At 37.8% G+C, this 20,012-nt stretch overlaps 1 protein-coding gene across 1 annotated transcript in view; it reads right to left on the bottom strand.

Annotated features, from left to right (window-relative positions):
- Positions 1 to 20,012, bottom strand: part of poc1b (POC1 centriolar protein B) — a 34,555-nt gene that overhangs the window by 13,406 nt on the left and 1,137 nt on the right. The window contains exons 3-10 of the mRNA XM_077569620.1: positions 18,772 to 18,943; positions 17,639 to 17,818; positions 16,047 to 16,154; positions 15,845 to 15,960; positions 15,648 to 15,781; positions 15,361 to 15,429; positions 13,408 to 13,560; positions 13,264 to 13,341 (exon numbers count right to left, since the gene is read on the bottom strand). Of these exons, the coding sequence (XP_077425746.1) occupies positions 13,264 to 13,341; positions 13,408 to 13,560; positions 15,361 to 15,429; positions 15,648 to 15,781; positions 15,845 to 15,960; positions 16,047 to 16,154; positions 17,639 to 17,818; positions 18,772 to 18,943 (1,010 nt within the window). The remainder of the gene's footprint in view (positions 1 to 13,263; positions 13,342 to 13,407; positions 13,561 to 15,360; positions 15,430 to 15,647; positions 15,782 to 15,844; positions 15,961 to 16,046; positions 16,155 to 17,638; positions 17,819 to 18,771; positions 18,944 to 20,012) is intronic.

Raw genomic sequence — 20,012 nt, 5'->3', positions numbered from 1 at the left:
CTTATTCCGTTCTTCAGTAATCAACAATAGAAAATGGTTACTTTCACCGAAATTCTCTGTTTTGAAACAAAAAGCGGAGAAATCAAGCTTTTTGTGAAACGATATTATTTCATGCACTCTAGTGAATTGTACACTTCTTTTTGTCCATGAATGATGCCACAAACACCTAAATAGTGCTTTACTTCTGTAAAACGCTTTCACCAACAATGAAAAAGTGTTTTTAGATTGCAAAATATGTTTATTTCCATTCAACAGTGTAACAATTTGACAAAACAATTTCGCAAACTATTTACAAATGTGTGCAACTGTGGTACTACTTACAATTATGTGGATGTTTCAAATACAGTTTTTCTTTTTATAACGCTCTCCTGCGTGCAAGGAGACACCGCTGGACTCGCACAACAGTTTACTTTCACTTTGTCCGTTTCGCATGCAAACGTTACACTTTTTTGACTGCCTTTTTTTCCGGGGAATAAAAAGCAAGTAGCAGACTGTACACACTCCTCCGATGAATATGCATTGGACTCGGGACACTCTTCGTCGTCCGATCGAACGTCCGCCTGTGCGTGCTCGGTTGTGCTCCGCGTTACGACGCCGTCATAGCCGCCGCGTCAGCGCTTCCAATTTCACCGTCAAGCTCGGATTCACCTTCATCATCATCGATGATGATCATCGTCGTCATCAATGTACTCTTTTAGCGTTGGTCGATGCCTTTCGTCATGTAAGTGTAGAGCTGCCTGCAAACGGGCGCCTTCTCCGTTTCCTCCTCAGCCATCTAGCTCCTCCCCCCCCACGTCTCCTACTGCCGCGTCAATGCTTTCCATCCACGGAGTCATCACCCTCATCATCATCGATGATGATCATTGTCGTCATCAATGTGCTCTTTTAGCGTTGGTCGATGCTTTTGGTCTTTGAAAAAAACGGCTCGGGCGTGAGCTCCTCGCAACCAGTCGCCATTTTTCCTTTGTTTTCCATTCTGATGTCCTGCTCGACGCTCTAGCTCCGCTTCTACTGACGCCCCACCCGATCTTGTCAAAAGAGAGTCATCGCTGCCCTCTAGGGGCCAAAAATAGTCCTTAGGCACAACAGACCTAATTGAAACTTTCACCACAGATGCGGAAGGCTTCCCCCCACCCGTTTCAAAAATAAAAATAAAAAAAATAAATTGGATGACGTCTTTTGACGTCATTGGCAGCCCTCCGTAGGTTTTTACTTGACGTCTTTAAACGTCAGTGGCAGTGAAAGAGTTAACAGATTTAAAAAAAAAAAAATCACTCTCGTCTTTTATTAATTTCAGAAAATGACTTTTTATTTCTTTCCTTGGTTTTTAAACAACTACATCTTATACGGTCTTAAATGCTGCCAATGTACATTCTTGTAGTTATTTTAAGCTACTTTTGTTTCTTTGCTTTACGCAGTTGTTCTGTTAACACTTTTAGATGTGCTTTTGTATTGCCTTGTGTATGAAATGTGCAATTTAAATAATGTTGCCTTTCATTGCCTTTTCTTTTTTTTTATCAACATTTTTTCTTAATTTTTTTAATCTAACATTCTCATTTCTAAAAATAAAAACAAACAGACTTTTTTGTTGTTGTCAGTCAGCGACATTTGCACATGGAGCGTGATGCTATTTAGAACGCCTTTGAGAGTAGGTGGGCGAGCGCAAGAGTTACCAATTTAAAGCTTAATCTGTGACATCTTCAGGAGTCCAAAAGATGGATACTTCTCGGAAAAACGCGCCCACAGTCAACTTTCAAGTCTGCACAAACCCTCTTGGCCGCATTGATTGATGCAGCCCTCACTTTGAACCGCGCCGCCGCGACAGCTCATTCAATGCATCCGCCGCCCACAGTGCAGAAGGAGTGACGCTTTGACATGAAAAATTGGCCCGATCAGCCGTTTGCCACTTGAGTAATCAGCTTTTGGACACAATGCTTGGTTGTTAATCTTAGCTTTTTTGGCCTGGCGGTAGAGCACATGCCATACAGGCTTAATACTTCCCAGACAGGACTTCCTTTAAAACCAACAATCCAGAGCGAGCGTTTCAATGGTAAAACATATTTCAGATTGACACAATGTATGTGTTTAGGTCATGGTCCTTGCTGTCTTTTGTCATTTCTTTCTTTCTTATAAGATTCACACTTTTTTTTTTCTCAAAACACGAAAAAAAAAACAGTTTTATTCTGAAGGCTAATTCTATAAAAGAAAAAAAGGTTGTTCTCATAAGAACATGAAAAATATGCCTTTATTTTTTTTAAACGCTGTAATGAGGGTATTTCTTAAAAAACAAAAAAGTTCGTCAGATTGATATATTTTCTTGAAATGGACTATTCTCGCATAATTACAATTTTTTTAATATATGTATTTTATACATGAAAAAAATGCCTTTATTATCTCCACAATTACAACAAAAAATATTCCTTCATCCTCTTATCTCTTATAATAGAATAAATCATGCTCTCAGAAGAGTATGATTTTTTTCCCACCACAAAAATGCATAGATTTGGACAAAAAATAGACCTTAAACATTATTCTCTTAAAAAAAAAATTGTCTTTTAAAAAGAAAAAGGATTTGTCGCATAAGAAAAAGTATGCAAATTTTTTTTAATCGAATGATTGACTTTTTACTTAAATTACTTAAATCAAAAATTCACTCTAAAAATAGATCAGTCCCTAAAAAATATAACTTTATTCTCATAAGATTACTTCTTGAGACTTTTCCGCCATTTAAAAAAAAATAAAACTAACTTTCTCAAAATTTTGACTAATTCAAGAGAAAATATGACTTTAGCCTTGTAGGATTTCTTGAAAAAAAAAAAAAAAAAAACTTTTTAACTTAAAAAAAAAAAAAGACTATTGTGATAAGAGCACTATTTTTTTCTAAAAAACAAAAAAGCAAGACTTATTAAATAAATAAAATGCAACTAACTTTGTTCATTTGATTTATCTCAAAATAAAATCAGACTATTCACATAAGGTTACAATGTTGTTGGTTGCCGAAATGCATGTTTGTACAACAGGAGCCCTGATGACAGACAAAGCCCACCTGTGGCTGTCAGAGCCCGGGTTTGTGTGTGTGTGTGTGTAGTGGTTGTGGGGGGGCAGCTCTCTCTATGCCCCCACACTACACTGTGAAGGCCAAAGACACCGCATGACCTCTAATCCCCCCCCGCGTCTCCGGCTGTCAATCACGCCGCCGTCCATGCCTGTGGCGGACATGCTGGCTGCTCTTGTCTCCGATTTAACCACCTGCTATTAGCATCCCACGGTCTGCCATTTAGAACAAAGACGTTTCGGCATTGTCTCTCTCCGGTACTACTAAATGTCAAAAGCGGTTGCTTACACCATCTTAGGTGCATCGGAGCCAGGGCGGAAGATCAGGCATCGATGTCAGCACAAGTTGATGACTAACCATCATTTGTTGAAAAACTCTAGAATCTTTGTCAGGAGTGGAATTTGCTTCGAACAGCTCAACAGGTAGTCAATTTGTGATACTGTATGCAGCATGTATTGAATATGTATTGGGGGAAAATGTATTCTATTCTATTGTGAGGGGTTCAAATCAGTGGATGTTTTTCCACTGCAGACCTGTGATGCTCTTTCGTGATTAAGGGCTGTATAAATAAATTTGACTTGACTATCATCTATAAAACCTTCGGCCATGTGCAAGCCTCCTTGTGACCGGCAAACATTTTGCACACTTCAAGTGAGTCCAATGGAAGAAAGTGGGGCACTTTCATGGAAATTCACTTTTGCTGTTCGCACTCAAATCAATTGTGCCAGTCCGAAAAAAACGACCCCATGGCCGGAACCGTGACTTCCGCTAGTCTGAGAGGGAATGGATCGGGGTGTTCTAGTTCGCCCATTTGTTTTTCCACGCCAATTATCATGGTGTCACGTTCTGGTGTGACATCGGCATCCAGATGGGGAAGATTAAATGACATTATTGCAGTCATATCGGGATGAAGTGATTATTGTCCTATTGACCTTACATGGCTACTTGAACTCAAAATGGCAGACTTCCTGTGCCTTTTCAAACATGGATTCTTGTGAGACTGGCTTCGGGGTCTGAATTAAAACAAGGATAATGGAAATGTATGGAGGACCAAAACTGGCATAATTCAAAATAAAAAAAATTAGAAAATGACTAAAAGTGAAAATAAAAACGGATAAAAATAAAAATAAAAATACAAATAATATATATATATATATATATATATATATATATATATATATTTGTATAAATTTTTTAAATTATATTTTTACCATATGTTCGCTTTTATTTCCACTTTTAGTCATTTATTTATTTAGTCAGTCACTTATTTATTTTGGTCCATACTGCCAGGACGAAATGTTATTCAAACGAGGGGGCGGTCCTAAGTGAAAAACTGCCAAAATTAAAAATAAATAAATGATTAAATCAATAAATAAACGACTAAATAAGTAAATAAATGAATAAAAGTGAAAATAAAAACGGATATAAAAAATACAATTCAAAAATGAAATACAAATATATTTATTTAAGTATACCTGTATGTATATGTGTGTGTATATATATATATATATATATATATATATATATATATATATATATATATATATATATAGATAGTGTTTTTTATTTCTTTTTATTGGATTAAATTTTTTATTTATATTTATTTATTTAGTCATTTATTTATTTTGAATTTTGGTCCTCCGTTAAAATGGTAGGTTCAAACAAACATAAAAGTTTCCTTTCAGGCATGGCTTCTTGAGACTTTTTTTGTGAGTCTCCACAAGCAGGAAATTTTGTCAGAAGCCTGACTGCATTTTTACGTGCCTTAAATTTTGGTACCATGTTTTGCCTGGCCAAACATTTGAAAATGGCTGCGTGTTTATTTGAAATTTCAGACTACTTACAAACAGAAAATCTTACTTTCACGTGTAAACATTTGTTTAAATTGGCATTAAAATGTCTTACATGAATATTTCCATGTACATTTTAATGCCAATTAGGGCCTCATTTGTAGATTCATCGATTCAATGCTTTTTAAAACTTTTTAAGGAAAGGCAAGGAAGACGGACGAAAGACATAATCACCAAATTTCACGTTGCTAAAACATAAAAACTGGCCTTGGGGTTTAAATATATATTTTTTTAAATTCTTGAGGCTTTTGGATCAACTCTTGATGGCCTAATTTAATGCAGTTAAGTAGAACGTTTAGTCAACAGCTGGTCTTGTGGAGCTTATTTATGAGACTTTCATGTTTAATTGTTTAATAACTCACCAATGGGCCACATGAATGCAATGAAGAAAGCTAAAAATGTATTTTGTGCTCAGGCCCTAAAACTGGAGCGCATACATTTATTTGCTCTGAAGTATACACAGATCTTCAATGATATGACCAAGCAGTATTCTACGGCATCCAGATGGGGAAGATTAAATAAATTGAGTTGCACTGCCACACACACACACACACACGTGCATTCGCAAACACGCACACACAAGTGCCCCCTAATCAGCTTTAGCACTTGAGCTAATACCAAAAGGAAGGCAAAGAACCCGTGAGAAAATCATTTTCATTGAGCGTAAGCTTGCGGCTAATTGTTGATTGTCCCACAAGAAGACAATGCGGGCATTGGGTTAGCCTCTCAGACGCTACGCTAGCCACCCCAACCTTCGCCACGTTCCCACACATACCGGCCGAGCGTCCCCTGCCAAACGCATAAGCGCCTTACATGGGGACCTTTAACTCTAACAAATAGCTGCACAAACACAATACAATAAATATTGCAACAGATGATGACTAAGAAGCTTGGCATGGAAATAACAGCTGACCACAAAAAAATTGCATTTTGGCACAAAAATTGATTACAAGTATATAGCAATTGTTAAAAATAAATAAATAAAATAGGGGGGTCGTAATTAATCACATGACTTCAATAGTTAACTCACAATTAATCAAAAAATTTTACATCTGTTCTAAATGTACAATATATTTATTTTCAAAATTTTCATACATTTGTTAACATAAGGATTTGTGTCTAGGTCATTTTCTGCCACTAGATGGCATAATTGCATTTGTAAGACGTTGGAGACAGCTCAGTGTATTTTTCTTTTCACATTAAGAGCTGTCTAATCTTTAACATGAAGTAACTTGTGAAATTCTGCACATTTTTAAACATCTCCAAACGTCTCCACAAATATATGTAGTATTAACTTATATACTGCTAAATTTTGACATTGTGACTGGAATTCCCCCAGTACAGGCTTTCCAAGTAAAATTAGTGCCATTAAAGAAACTTCAAATTAACTAAAAATTAACGTACTAATTTTGACACCCCTAAAAATAATAATACAGAAAACGGTTTCTGTTGAGAGTCTCGCACAAGAAAACTTTAAAGCCAGCGTTTCATTCCACAAGTATATCTAACGCGATAAAACAGGACAGCCAGGAATGTCTTTGAAGCTCGTACTAAACACAGACGTTGTTGTCTCGCTTTGCTTATGCAAAGCGGAACGGAATCTAAAAATGCAGCAACAAAGCGGCAAAAAGTCACACATCAACGTTCATAAAGTCCCCTCCAAAAGTATTGGAACAGCAAGGCAAACTCATGATGGTAGCAGCAGAATGATTTCTGACGTCTACGAAACCATTGACAGAAAAATGCATCAAACTAATCGAGAGGATAAGACAATGACCTAAAACAATGACACCACAACAAAATACTTCATTAGGAGCAAAAAGTGGAAGGTCTTAGATTGACCAAGGCAATAAAGATAGACCAAAATGTTTTTCGCGAGGCCAATTATTAGTAGTCAAGGAGGCTGATAACTGATATTTGAAGCCGATATTCATTTTCAGTAAAAAAAATAATTTAAAAAAAGGGGGGGGGAGATAAGGATTTTTTTTAAATACAAATGCCAATCTTGACTTTGTTATAATGTCTTAAAGCATTCATGCTTTTTTGAACAATTTTTTAGACTTTTCAAAATGTAGAAGTTTTTTTTTTAAATCTTAGACAATACACTTCATTTAAAATTTCAACAAAAAAAATGTTCAGAGAGCTCCCAAGGTTATCAGTACGTCTTAATAAGTTAAATTGACACTAAAAGAAGTAAATACAATAGCTCTGTTTTTTCCTAAATTCTTAAACTTTCTCGTTTCTTTGTTTTAATGTCAAACAAAAACAAAAGGTTCAGAAGGTTCCCAGGGTCAGCAGCATCTCTTATAAAGTTAACTGAAAATTTAAATAGTTTCCTGAGATTAAAATGGGTTTTAACATTACTTTTTATGTGCCGTCAGATTGTGAAAAAAGGCCGATACCGGTATTCGTCAAAAGGCCCAATATCAGACCACTATCCCTACAAGGCAATCACCGGACCGGACCTTAGCCCAATTGAGCCTGCATTTTATCTTCCGAGAGGAGACTGAAGGAAGAAACCACAAGAAACAACCAAGAACTGAAAGAGGCTGCAGTAAAGGCCTGAAAAAGCATTTCAAATAAAAAACAAAACAGTCTGGTCAAGACAATCGGTGGCAGGCTTGATGCAGTTGTCACAAGTAAGGGTTATGCCACTAAATATTAAATGCTATTTACTTTATACTCATGTAATAATGTCTGTTATGACTGGTATTAGATTATTTTGTTTACCGACGGAGTACAAATACAAAAAATTACAGCCCACATTAGGCTTTGAAAAATGAAGTCTCCCCACAAAATCACAATATTTTACCATTCAAAGTCTATTTGGTTACATCCGATGTGATAATGAAGCGCCGTCTCAAGATGATGAGCTGCAATAAAAGTCTTAAACATGCTTATTTGCCCATTTTGCACCCTTGATAACGTAGAACAGGATCCTGTAGTGTCAAAGGCGACGCCCAAACTCACCCCCCGGGCCTCCCAGAGACGTATTAAATGTGCGTTGCATAAGACAAGGAGATAAAGGCCAAGAGAGGTGAGGTGAGAGGGGAGGGAAGGACGGAAAGGACGGCGCAAAGAGAATCCTGCTGCATTAGTAAAGAGAGGAGAGCATGCCCTCCTTCTTTCTTTTTCATGAGCACGATTGAGTTTCTGGACAACTGAGCATGGCCATAACAAAACTGTTAGGCGGCTACACTGCTGTGAGCCAACCTGTGCCCATCAGTCACTTCCCCTCAATGGTTCCCTCATAACAGGCGAGAAAAAAATGATCAAATGAAAATATGGATACTCAAACACTCAATTATTCACAAAAATGTGAAATTACACAACAAAGTAGATTTTGACATGTGATATCACAAAGCGACAAAAACAGTCTTATGTGTGTGTGTGTATATATGTACTGTAAATGTGTATATATACTGTATATACACACACGCACACATATACATATACATTGGTACCTCGGAGTTTGAACATAATTTGTTCCTGCGAAGTGTCCGAATTGTTCAACCTCTGAAAAAAAAAATAAAATTCCCATAGGAAATAATGTGTGTGTGTGTGTGTGTGTGTGTGTGCGTGTGTGTGTGTGTGTGTGTGTATATATGTATATAAACATATACATAGAATGGCGGGCGACCAGGGATCGAAATTCCCCCATAGGAATGAATGGCGGGCTACCAGGGGTCGAAATCCATATACACACACGCGCACACACACACACACACACACACTGAGACACACAAGACTGCTTGTCGCTTTGTGATATCACATGTCAAAATCTACTTTGTTGTTGTGTAATTTCACATTTTTGTGAATACTTAATGTACAGTAGAAATGTATTCTTAATATATTGCCAAGATATCAACTCGGTCTTGATATCGGACTCATCTCGGATATTATTGTCATAAATGTCCCTATTTAGTCCATTTGTACTTGTGTGTTTTTGTTTTACAGCTTTCAGGAGTCCTTCTCCTGGTAAAACGAAGAATCCCCGCTTCCCCTTCCTTCCTCCCCCCTAGAGGTTTTGCTATCTTTAGCTCATTTCCGCCGCGTCTTGTCACTCCGGCTCTCCTCTCCGCCATCTAAATATGGAAACTAAACCCCCGGCGCAATTCAATCTCCCAGCATCCCCTCTGCGCAGGAAGCGCCGCATGAGGTGCAGCGACGTGTGTGCGAATGCGCGAGGCCTAACGGAGGGATCGGAATTCCAGAGTGGACACACAATGCTAAAGGACAAATAACCGCAAAGGAGAGCGCTGGCTAGAGGACACCCGCTCGGCTCACTCTGGCGTCACACTGAGCGTCTGCGGTGACACACGAGACGACGTCCGGTAACTCAATCGCGCTCTGTCGTCCGCTGGCTAATCACCTCTTTAACGCACAAATGCACACAACAGCAGACAATGCTTTTCAATTGCGGTTCAAAAGATTTTTTTTAAACATTCTTTTACTAACAGGAACTTTCGTTTTACGTTGATTATGGCGACGCCATATGGAAGACCACATTTCCCATGAGGACAAACGCATTGCGTCGTTTTGTAGCTCACACCAGCAAGTGAAATCCGGGCCAATGTTGATCCTTGACCTTTTATCCGGGGTAGCTTTTGATGTATGCTATAAAGCAGTCAGCACATTTGTATTTTTTTGTGTGGTACTGTTCCTACCATCCTCCTCAAAGTTGCTTAGTGCCATAAAAGTGCCGTAAAAACGATACAGACCCCCTCAGGCCATGGCAAAGGTACCATTCAACTAGTTTTAAGTTGATGTTTCATCAGAAGAGTTATGAAAATATTTCATTATGGTTGAAAAGTTCCTTAGTGCTACTTATTTACTCGCAGACATTTCCACTGAAGCGACCCCCTTCGCTCCCGGCTGCTTTACTGGATTTTGACTGATTTTGCAAGGCCCACAAAATATTGTGTTCTATTGCTATAAAAACATGGAATCTACCAAAATAATATTTCTAACTGCTACCGTTTTGCAACAATTAGCATTAGAATATAGCTAAATTTCATCATTAATCTGTTGGACGAAAGGAGCCTTTTTGTAACGTGGCCCTGGTTGATCTCTTATACTCTGCTGCTACCTGCTGGCCATTTTTGTAATAACTACCATTCTTCAAGTGTCCCTCTTCAGTTCAGAGGCTGCATCAAAGCCTTCACTATTGCTCTAGCATTAAAAAAAAACATATAAATACGTATTTGGGGGCATGATAATATCTAAAATAGAACATATTTATATTTAATTTTTTGTGAAAAAAAAAGTTGAAATGACGCATGGCGCAGCATTTGAAACTTTCCCCTTGGGGCCATTTTTAAGGAATTATGTAAACTTTAAGGTCATCACAACTTCTGATCTCTACTGAACAACAAAGTGTGTGTGATACTTTTTCCTCGCTAAGCAGTCACTGATCCAGAATTTTTCAAGCCAACAAAAATTATAATGGTACCTCGGGCAGAATATCACTTAAAATGTATCAGGTGTTTGCTGTGTCATTGAATAATCATTTAAATTTAACAGACGTTTAATGAAGTTTACCAACCAACCGCCGAGTCACAAAGACTAAGACGGGGTCGATGCTGACCGTTGGCGTCGGAACTGCAAGTGGTGAAATCTCCCACCCACGCACCCACCTCAGGCTACTTCCGCACTCCCTCCCAATCATCACATATCCGCCTACGCTGGGAACCATTAGAGCGGAACATGGAGAGTGGAAAACACTCTGAGGGGATGGAGTGTGACTGAGGACTCCCGGTGATGGAGGCGGGACCACAAAAAGGTGCATCAAGGCACACGAATGCAATGGTTGATCACGGAAAGTTGTACTTGGGTATAAAAATTTAACTGCTGGCTAGAGATAGACCGATATGGTTTTGTCAGGGCCGATACCAATACCAATTTTTAGTAGTCAAGAATGCCGATAACCGATATTTGGAGGCGATATTCATTTTCACTAAAAGAAAATATTGGCATCAAAATTTGAAAAAATATATATTTAAGCATATGTTTATTGAGCAACTTTTAAGGCTCGTAAAATATTGGAGTTAAAAAATAAATCTTAGTCAATAAACATCTTTCATGGATCGCCCAGGGGCACTAGCATGTCTTTAAAAGTTAAGTAAATAGCTCCCTATTGTTTTCTACAGTAAATATTTTTCCAAAATATGTCAAGTATTAAAATTTTGCAGAGTTCCCAGGGTCAGCAGCATCTCTGAAAATTTAAATTTGATTTCAAAATTAATCTGAAGTCTCACGAGAATTGCCGAGATCACGTGTGATGCCAGTTTGACATGCATGTGACCAATAGCACCTCCAGTGGTGAAAACGAGCACTACGCCTGGATGCTCTCAGTGAGTGGGTGACTTAAACCCACTCTGGCTCATCTATTATTAGAGCTCGGTAGAGGGCCCTCAGGGTCCCGGGGCGCCGGCACGTGTACTCCTCAAACGCCCGCCCCCCCAACGGCCCCCACACCACTGCACTCCCTCTTCCTGTGATCTCCACTTTGCTTTCATCTCACTCTTTTTTCTCGCCACTTCTCACTCGCACAGCACATGCCTTCACATGCGCCAGAGAAGCACCCGGAAGGGGAGGAGGAAGAGGAGGAGTGGGAGTTGAGTGGATATTCCAAATCACATTCCATATGAATGCTTTGAGTGGAGGCTGCTACCTTTTAATATCAGGGCACATATAGACAAGCAATGGACTAGTAGCCAGCCAATGGAAAGTCACATACAGACAAAAAATGAAGCAGTTGCTAGTCAATCACAATGCACTTATTTAGAAACAATGAATTGGTCTCCAGCCAATGGCAGGTCACATAAAGGCAATGGACTCAAAACTTGCAATATGATCTATCACCTTTAGGGGGCGCTAGGCTTAATACAACCTCTGGATCGAGGAAGAGGAAAGTCAAATTTGACATGGAAGGCCTTCATTTATTTCATGAGCGTATGTAAGTGATCTTTGCGTATATGATGCTTGGAGGTTACTACCTCATGTGCCGCCCACTCGCCAGGCCACAATTAGTGCCCTGTCATTGGTGGGATAACGGTGGCTGCTAGTGTCAATCAAGACGACTTTTTGCAATGACTTGGCTCGCTCCATTCATGGCGTCCTCCCACATTGCAGCCACAGGCCATGCAGTGACAGAAGTAGGCCACAGCACATACACACAAAGACAAATTATGTTATCTTATTATATTGATATAGTGTAAATTAACTGGTAAACAGTTTGTCGATGTGCAGCTTGACAGTGAGTGGCGACCAGTGCATTGCCTGTACAGTTGATTGTCTATATGTGCCTTTATCATTTGCTGGCAAGAGAAGATGCATAGACGAATGGATGTTTAGAAGTGCTACAGCAGGAGGGTCCAAAATCACAGGCAGGTCTGCAGTACCATCTAGTGGCCATTGAAGGTAAGGCATTTATCATCACAATGACCCTCATCATTGCTCTGGTACAGTAAACCATACAATATATCTTGATATCAACATTTAATGCCTGTGTCCTATTGATAATTTGCATTTCACACTAATGCTACTAGTTGTATTAGGAGAATGAAGTTGTAATATCGTGAGAAAGGTTGCAATTTTATGAGAATATTCCGAGACACCCCCCCCCCCCCCAAAAAAAACATACTGGTTTTAAGGGAATTAATTCAGGACATTACAAAGGAAACATTAAGATATGTCATAAAAAGAAATTGTAATGTTACAAGAATATGAGTAAAATTGGAAAAAAAACTCACAATTTTATGAGAATAAAGTCATAATATTACAAGAAATATTGTAATGTTATGAATAACATTATTTGTGAGAACAAATCAAAATATTGATCATACGACAATAGAGGGTATTATTATTATTAATGCATGTAAAGCGGAATTTTTGGTGAGCAAAAGATAGTTTTGCACCAAAAATCTTAATTTGGCAATTTTAAGCAAGTAGTCAGTTATCAAAAACACTTATGAGTAGTTGTAACTTGCCTGAAAATTAGTATTATAATGTATTTTAAAAAAAAAGTTGTATTTATTTACAAAAATAGTATAGTATAATATTGTGAGAAAGCTTTTATGCGAGGAAAGTCATAATGTTGCAAGAAATGCAGTAATAAAATCATAATTTGTGAGAAAAATTGTGACATTGATAGAAAATTCTTACATTTGGTGAACAAGAGGTGATGTGAGAAAAATCACAATTTGTGAGCAGTTTATTTTAACTAAGTTTGTATTTTAGTAGCTGTGAAGTTGCAATAATGTGAAGATTTTTTTTAATTTAATGAGAATGAAGTCATATGCACTGAAAACTCATTACATCATTTTCACATTAAACAAAGTCTTTAATATAACTCACCGCATTTTGTTGGCTACCTTCTCGTACCTCGACGATTTGTGGCTCCGCTGAGTGCGTGTCCGTCACCCCCGGACTGACCTGCAAGGATGGACAAGACTTGATATTTTCAACACTGCGAGATGGTCGTCTTAGTGCAGAAATCACCTGAATGCCCGATGTGTGCGCCTGGTGAGAGTGGGGCACCCGGGGATGGATATCCGTCAGGTGAGGCGGGGGGTTGGGTGTGGCCCGCCGGCTGTGCTGCTCCAGGACCTCCCGGTACGATTTGGCGTCAAAGTTGGTCTTCCACAACATCACCTGATTGACAGAAGAAAGACAGGGCTAACTAGTACGTGCTGACTTTTTTTTTTTTTTAAGGACAACTATGTTAACACAAAATACATTTGTGTTTGCAGTATTTCATCCTACTCCTTGCGTCCTTCCTCCTCCATTATGTGCTGAGTAGGAGAAGGTTAAATGGAGGCAATTAACTTCATAGAGGCGGCTTGTTTACTCAACTATGCAAGCAGCCAATCATATTGTTCCCTGCTTAGACATCCCTCAATCAATAAATACTGTACTATATCATGATACATCCTGAAAACGGTAGTGGATACTCTGACGATAATATATTGCAACAGATAACTAACATACATCATGGCATCAGTATTGATATTTATTGTATCAGATAGTGATATGGCATATCAGAATATTGATATTCCATGCCTGTTAATTCGTTAGTGTCTTATCATATGGTGCTGGTGTGCTGATACTGTCTCATAACTTAACACAGTAACACAGTAACTCCCAACTTTTATTGATTTAAGGCAAATATTTTAAGTTAGAAAAATTTCATGGCACATCACCAAGCAAAAATGTCGCCATGATGGGCAGTAGTAAGGAACTCTCAACAACTGCCATGTATAGTAATTACGGCCACCGATTATAATCGGCCTATTATTGGCCTTAAAACATTTGACAAAACAATCTGTCAATTGGGCCAAATGTTTGATTATTTTCCCCTTAAAACGTTATCTAAGAAAACCGAAGTTTCCAACGCTGAGAAAGTACCTTTAATGCACCATTTTGCTTGCATAGCATTTGCAACTAGCAAGTGTGTAGCGTCTGTTATTCTGTGGCCCCTAAACATCCTTTATGCTGTTTAATGACACCGCAATTGGAGTTAACTGTAACAAAACACACGACGTTAAGAATTACATCCACTGTATATTTAAATAAAAAACATGATTCGTTTCTAAAACATCACTAGCCTAGCGCTAATGCTAAACGCGACTGGAGGATTCCATGCAAATGCTAACAGGAAGTTAGCATCGACTTCGGGAGTGTTTTTGCTTCAAATAACGAATATCCGCACACACATTTTATGGGAACACATACCCACCCATGAGATAGCATTACGCAAAGGCACAAATTCTTCCCAATGTGTGAAAAACAAGTTATTTTAATAGAATTTAGTCGCAACTTTCTTCTGTACTCACGGCACCACACTGCCCCCAGGAGGCCAAAACGCACATAACAGTCAGTAATTGTTCTTACCGTTTTTCAATTGCTATTTTATATATATATATATATATATATATATATATATATATATATTCTTATTTCACTTTCTCATTGTTTAATTTTGTCATTGTACTTTCAAGTTATATTTAAAGTTAATATTTCAAGGATTCAAAGACTTTTCTCAAAATTCAAGGATGCAAACATCCAAGGATTTAAAAAAATAAATACAAATTGTCTTAACACACATTTCCACGACATGGCACAAAATATCCAAGACTTGTGAAAGCAAAAAATCTTAATAAAAGTTTGCGCATAAGTGACACTCATTGAAAAGGAATTGGGAAGGGGGGTAATTTTATGCATTATATATAATTTTAAATAATCGGCAGATTAATCTGTAATCGATATTTTTTTTCTGAAAAAAATCAGTATCGGCCTCAAAAATTGCATATCGGTTTTCTGCCCTCTAATAGAAGATAATTTTTTTTGTTCTAGCTGGTTCTATAAATCGATGGCATAGATAGATGATCTATGATACATGATTTTTTTAATAAATATTTTTGGGCCAATTAAGTCCGTATTATACACACCTACCTGAGAATCGGCGCCCCCAGAAGCAAAGAGCTCTCCAGCTTTGGAAAATGCCACAGTGAGGACTGCACCCTGAAAAAAACAAAAAAAACTCATTATTCTCATGACATTACAACTCCTTCATATTATATATTTATAATCTCAACATTACTTATTATAATATTCAGACACTATTCTTATAAAATTATAAGAAAATACAATATTAGGACTTTAAATCTCATAGCATTACACCTTTTACTTGCAATATTACAACTTCCTTCTAACAAATAAAGTAAAATAAAATAAAAGACCTTGTGTCCATGCAGCGTGTAGATGAGGCGTCCCTCCAGCAGGTCAAGGATTTTGATTGTGCCATCGCTGGAGCCGCTGATCAGGTAGTTATCGGACGGGTGGAAGGAGAAGCTGTTGACGCTGGCGCTGTGGACTAACAACGCACACGTCAGACATAATTAACGGTCGTTTAGTTGCTTCTGTGCTGCTCCATTACCTTTATAATGCTGGATGAGCTTATTGGTGCGTATGTCCCAGATTTTAAGGGTGCGATCCGCCCCCGACGACGCGATACATGTGCCTCTCGAGTTAAAGTCCACGTAAGTCGCCGGTCTGAAATGTGAGCGATTGTAGAGAAGAGCGTAAAAAGCACAGCAACATCCTGGAAATGTGGAGGTTTTTTTTTTTTTTTTTTTTACCCGCGATAATCAGTGAAGCAGTTGATGCAGTTTTTGCTGGACGTGTCCCACAACCTGACGGTGCGATCATCACCGCAGGACACCGCAAGGCGACTGTCTGGGGAAAACCTACATGCAGAGGCGTAGTTTGCCATTAGGCAAGGCAGGCAATGCCTCTGGGCCTCTTAGCTAGCAGGGGCCCCTACATTTGACACAAACCGCATATCCTTCACATTAGCAGTGCAAATGACAATTGACCGTCTCAAATTCCCTAAGTCAGGTGTTCCCCCCCCCCCTTTAAAAAAAACATCCATGGTAAAAAAAAAAAAAAAACATCCATGGTAAGGCTGATTATGTTTTCTTTTTTGTAAATGATCATGAATAGTAGTCAAGCTTTTATTTAAAAAAGAAAAATGACCATGGCGTCTTTTTTTTTTTTAAATGGCCACGGTGTTTTGTTTTTTAAGCAACCATGTAAGTAAGGCAGGTTTTTTTTTTTACGTAAACGACCATATTATAGTAAAGCATTTTTAAAAAGATGACCATGCATCTATCGTAAGGCATCTTTAAACAAAAAAACGACCATGGGGGTAAGGCGTATAGTAAGGTAAGTATCAGTAAGTAAGGCAGGGTTGTTTTTTTTAAGCGAACATGTATACAGTAAGGTTTTTTTTTTTAAACGACCATGTAGTAAAGCATTTTAAAAAAAGATGGCTGTATGGTAAGGCATCTTTTTTCTTTTTAAACGACCATGTAAGGCTTTTTTTTTTTTATGATTATACGACCAGGGGCATAAGGTGTTTTTGTTTAAAAGGACCATGTATAGCATAGCATATAGCGTAGTGTAAAATAAGGCGTTTTTTTTTAAACAACCAGTAAAGTGTTTTTGTTTAAAAAAAAAAACAACCATGTGAGGCGTAATGCGTCTTGTTTTTTTTAATGACCATATATAGTAAAGCATCTTTTATTTTTTAAACGACCATGTATAGTAAGGCTTTTTTTTTTTTAAATGACCATGGTAATAGTCATTTGATTTTCTTGTTTTCTGACTAACTTGGAAAGATTCTTGCTAAAGTTCAACAAACAAGTCACTTTAATGAAGCACAATTAATGGTGTTTGAAGATGCTGATGTGCAACTTTAAAATGACATACTATGTATACTACCAATAACCGCAGGGGCACACAATCCCTTCTTGCTTCGGGCCCCTGAGAAATGTTGCTACGCCACTGCCTAAACGGTGGATAGGCTCCATCAGGCTCTATGTTCAAAAGACCTTATGGTTTACATCAGAGAAATAATCACTGAAAAGTTTTAAGATTCCTTGTATACTGTTGCGCAAGAAGGTGACACAACAGTACTTTAAATGAATGGCCAGACCAGACCAAACGATTACCGATCTTAGGAATAGTCACTGCAAGCTTGAAGATCTTGTGAAAACTGTGACAGGTAGAAAACGTTTTAAACTTAAGACCATTAGCACTTAAATTAAGCATCAAGACCCGATCAAACAATCACCGATCTGAGAAATACTAAAAGTTTAGAGATCAAATGAAAACTGTTATTGTATTAAACAATAAATCAGCGTCCAGACCGAAGTAAACGATCACGTACCTAGCGCAGCGTACCCAGTTGGTGTGCTGGTTGAGCGAATAGATGAAGCATCGCCGGCTGACGCTCCAAACCTTCACCGACTTATCGTCAGACGCCGTCACCAGCCTCGCGCCGTCGTGGGAGAACGCTACGCTGCGCACGGCAGCTGTGTGCGCTTTGAACACCGTCGACTCACCTTTCCTGGATGACAAAGTCGCACTATTAAATGTAAAAAGTCATTAATATTTTCCAAGAACAAACTCTTTTGTACTACAAACGTGAACAAAAGGTGGGACATATGATGTAATATTTTTCTAAGAGCTAATTTTTAAAAATGTCAACATTTTCCAGATTTTTAAAAAAAAATATGACTTCTTTTTTTTTTTGTATACATAAAAACCTATACAGTAGAAAGGCTCTATCAAGCTCTATTATGTTACATTGCAAACATTTTGGGTAAAATATTACAATTTCTGACAAAAGCCAACCTTGGCCAAAATAAAAGTCTTCATATAACAAAAAAGGGCACAATTTTAGAGAGATAAAGTCTAAATGTTCCAAGCATAAATGTGGACTATTTTTACATTCACACGTTAAAATTCAATATATATATTTTTTTTACTATTCTGTTTGTTTGTTTTAATTATTCCAGTAGTGCAAGAACTTCAGATTTTTCAAGAATTACATTTTGAAAAGTGTAAAAATTTCACCTGAATAAATCTAATATTTTGATATTTTAATTATTCAAATGTTGAGATTGTTCTTGTAATATAGCATTTTTCATTCACTTTTTTTTCATAAATACATTACAACTTTTCACTTGAAGTTGGACAACACATGGGACAAAAGCATTTGTAATATTCCTAGTTCCCCCCAAAATAATGTTTCTTTTAAAAGGAAAAACTTTTTTTTTCTAATACAAAAATAAACTCTAAAAAATTTGACTTTTATCTGTTAAAATGACAATATTTTTAGTATAACATTCTGACAATTTTCTCATAATATTACAACTATTAATCTATCAACTTATTGGAATGCCCCACCACTAACAAATTTAAACTAAAATTGCCAGATTCATGCTGATGTTTTTCATGTGCCAGGTTGCAAACGTCCAAATCTAAAATAGACTTTATGATAAGTTTTGAGCGACTTACAAGGAAGGCTTCCACAGTCGCACCATCCTGTCCAAGGACGAGGTCGCCACCAGGTTGCCGACGGGGCAGAACTGTACGGCCGTGACGGCATCCTGATGGTTGACGAAGCGCAAGCACCTCCCCTTGGCCGGCAGGTTCCAGATCATCAGGCTGTTATCCACTGAGCCCGACGCTGGTAAAAAAAAGACACAGAAACTTTGATGGCATTGTCACACAGAATATCAACAAATCACTTCAGCTCATAATTGAAATTAGAGGTTTCATCCAAAATTTCTAGGAAAAAAAAATCCTCCAAATTATTGGTGTATTCAAGTATGCTTTTCAGGATGATTTTTTTTTTTTTTTGTGCCTTATCTACCATGAGGGAAAATACTCTCCACAAGGTTTCAGGCATCGGGGGGGGGGGGGGGGGGTGGCGCTAAACATCCTCTGCTGTTTGATATTTTTTCTGCCAGTTCAATTAAAAGTTTACTTCACTGTTCTAAACAAAAACTTTGATGGTACAGTCGAACCTCAATTTTCGTACGATTCGGTTTCTGGCTTTTTGGGGGGGCCAGAATTTTATCCCAATTTTCGTACATATGATCATTTTTGTTTAGTTGAAAATATGTATCTGTACCAAACTCATGTGCCTGCACACATGACTCAGCCATTGATTTCCTGGAATCAAGCCCTGCTCAAAGCATCCCATGCGCAAATTTATTGACTGCTTTCTTGAGTGAGCGTCACCCATTGTAATCCCTTAGATTTTTTGGGGGTGCATATTTATTAACTGCAGCAGTTCATTAGGCCACCAAGGGACCACCAAGGGACCAAAAAGGGTTCAGAGTGCTGGCTCTTTAATAAAGAAGATGAGAAATACCATAAAATTCAAGAAAAAAAAACTGTTTCAAATTATGAAAATTATGCAATACTCTTCTAAACAATATCCTCTTCTCCTCCCGCTTCCTCTTTGTCATCTTTCATGTTACACTATAGTTATTCTCAATAAAATGTATTTTTGCTAACATTTTTCGGTGTCTGGAATAGGTAATTAGATTTATATTGTTTCTGACAGGAAACACTGCTTCAGTTTTTGTATGAATAAAAAATATAAACGGCCTGAATAGAAAGAGAAAAAAGGAGCCATCAATCACACTGAACATTGCCAAAAGACACGTTGCAAAAGCAGTGATTTTTCCACGTTGGAAACCTTTTATCCAAGTAATATAGAGTCGGTGTGGGTAATATTAAACTGTTCA

Source organism: Vanacampus margaritifer, chromosome 6 (assembly GCF_051991255.1).
Source record: "Vanacampus margaritifer isolate UIUO_Vmar chromosome 6, RoL_Vmar_1.0, whole genome shotgun sequence".
Taxonomy (NCBI): domain Eukaryota; kingdom Metazoa; phylum Chordata; class Actinopteri; order Syngnathiformes; family Syngnathidae; genus Vanacampus; species Vanacampus margaritifer.
Note: the sequence above shows the minus strand (reverse complement) of the source record. Positions and strands in the feature narration are given on the sequence as shown.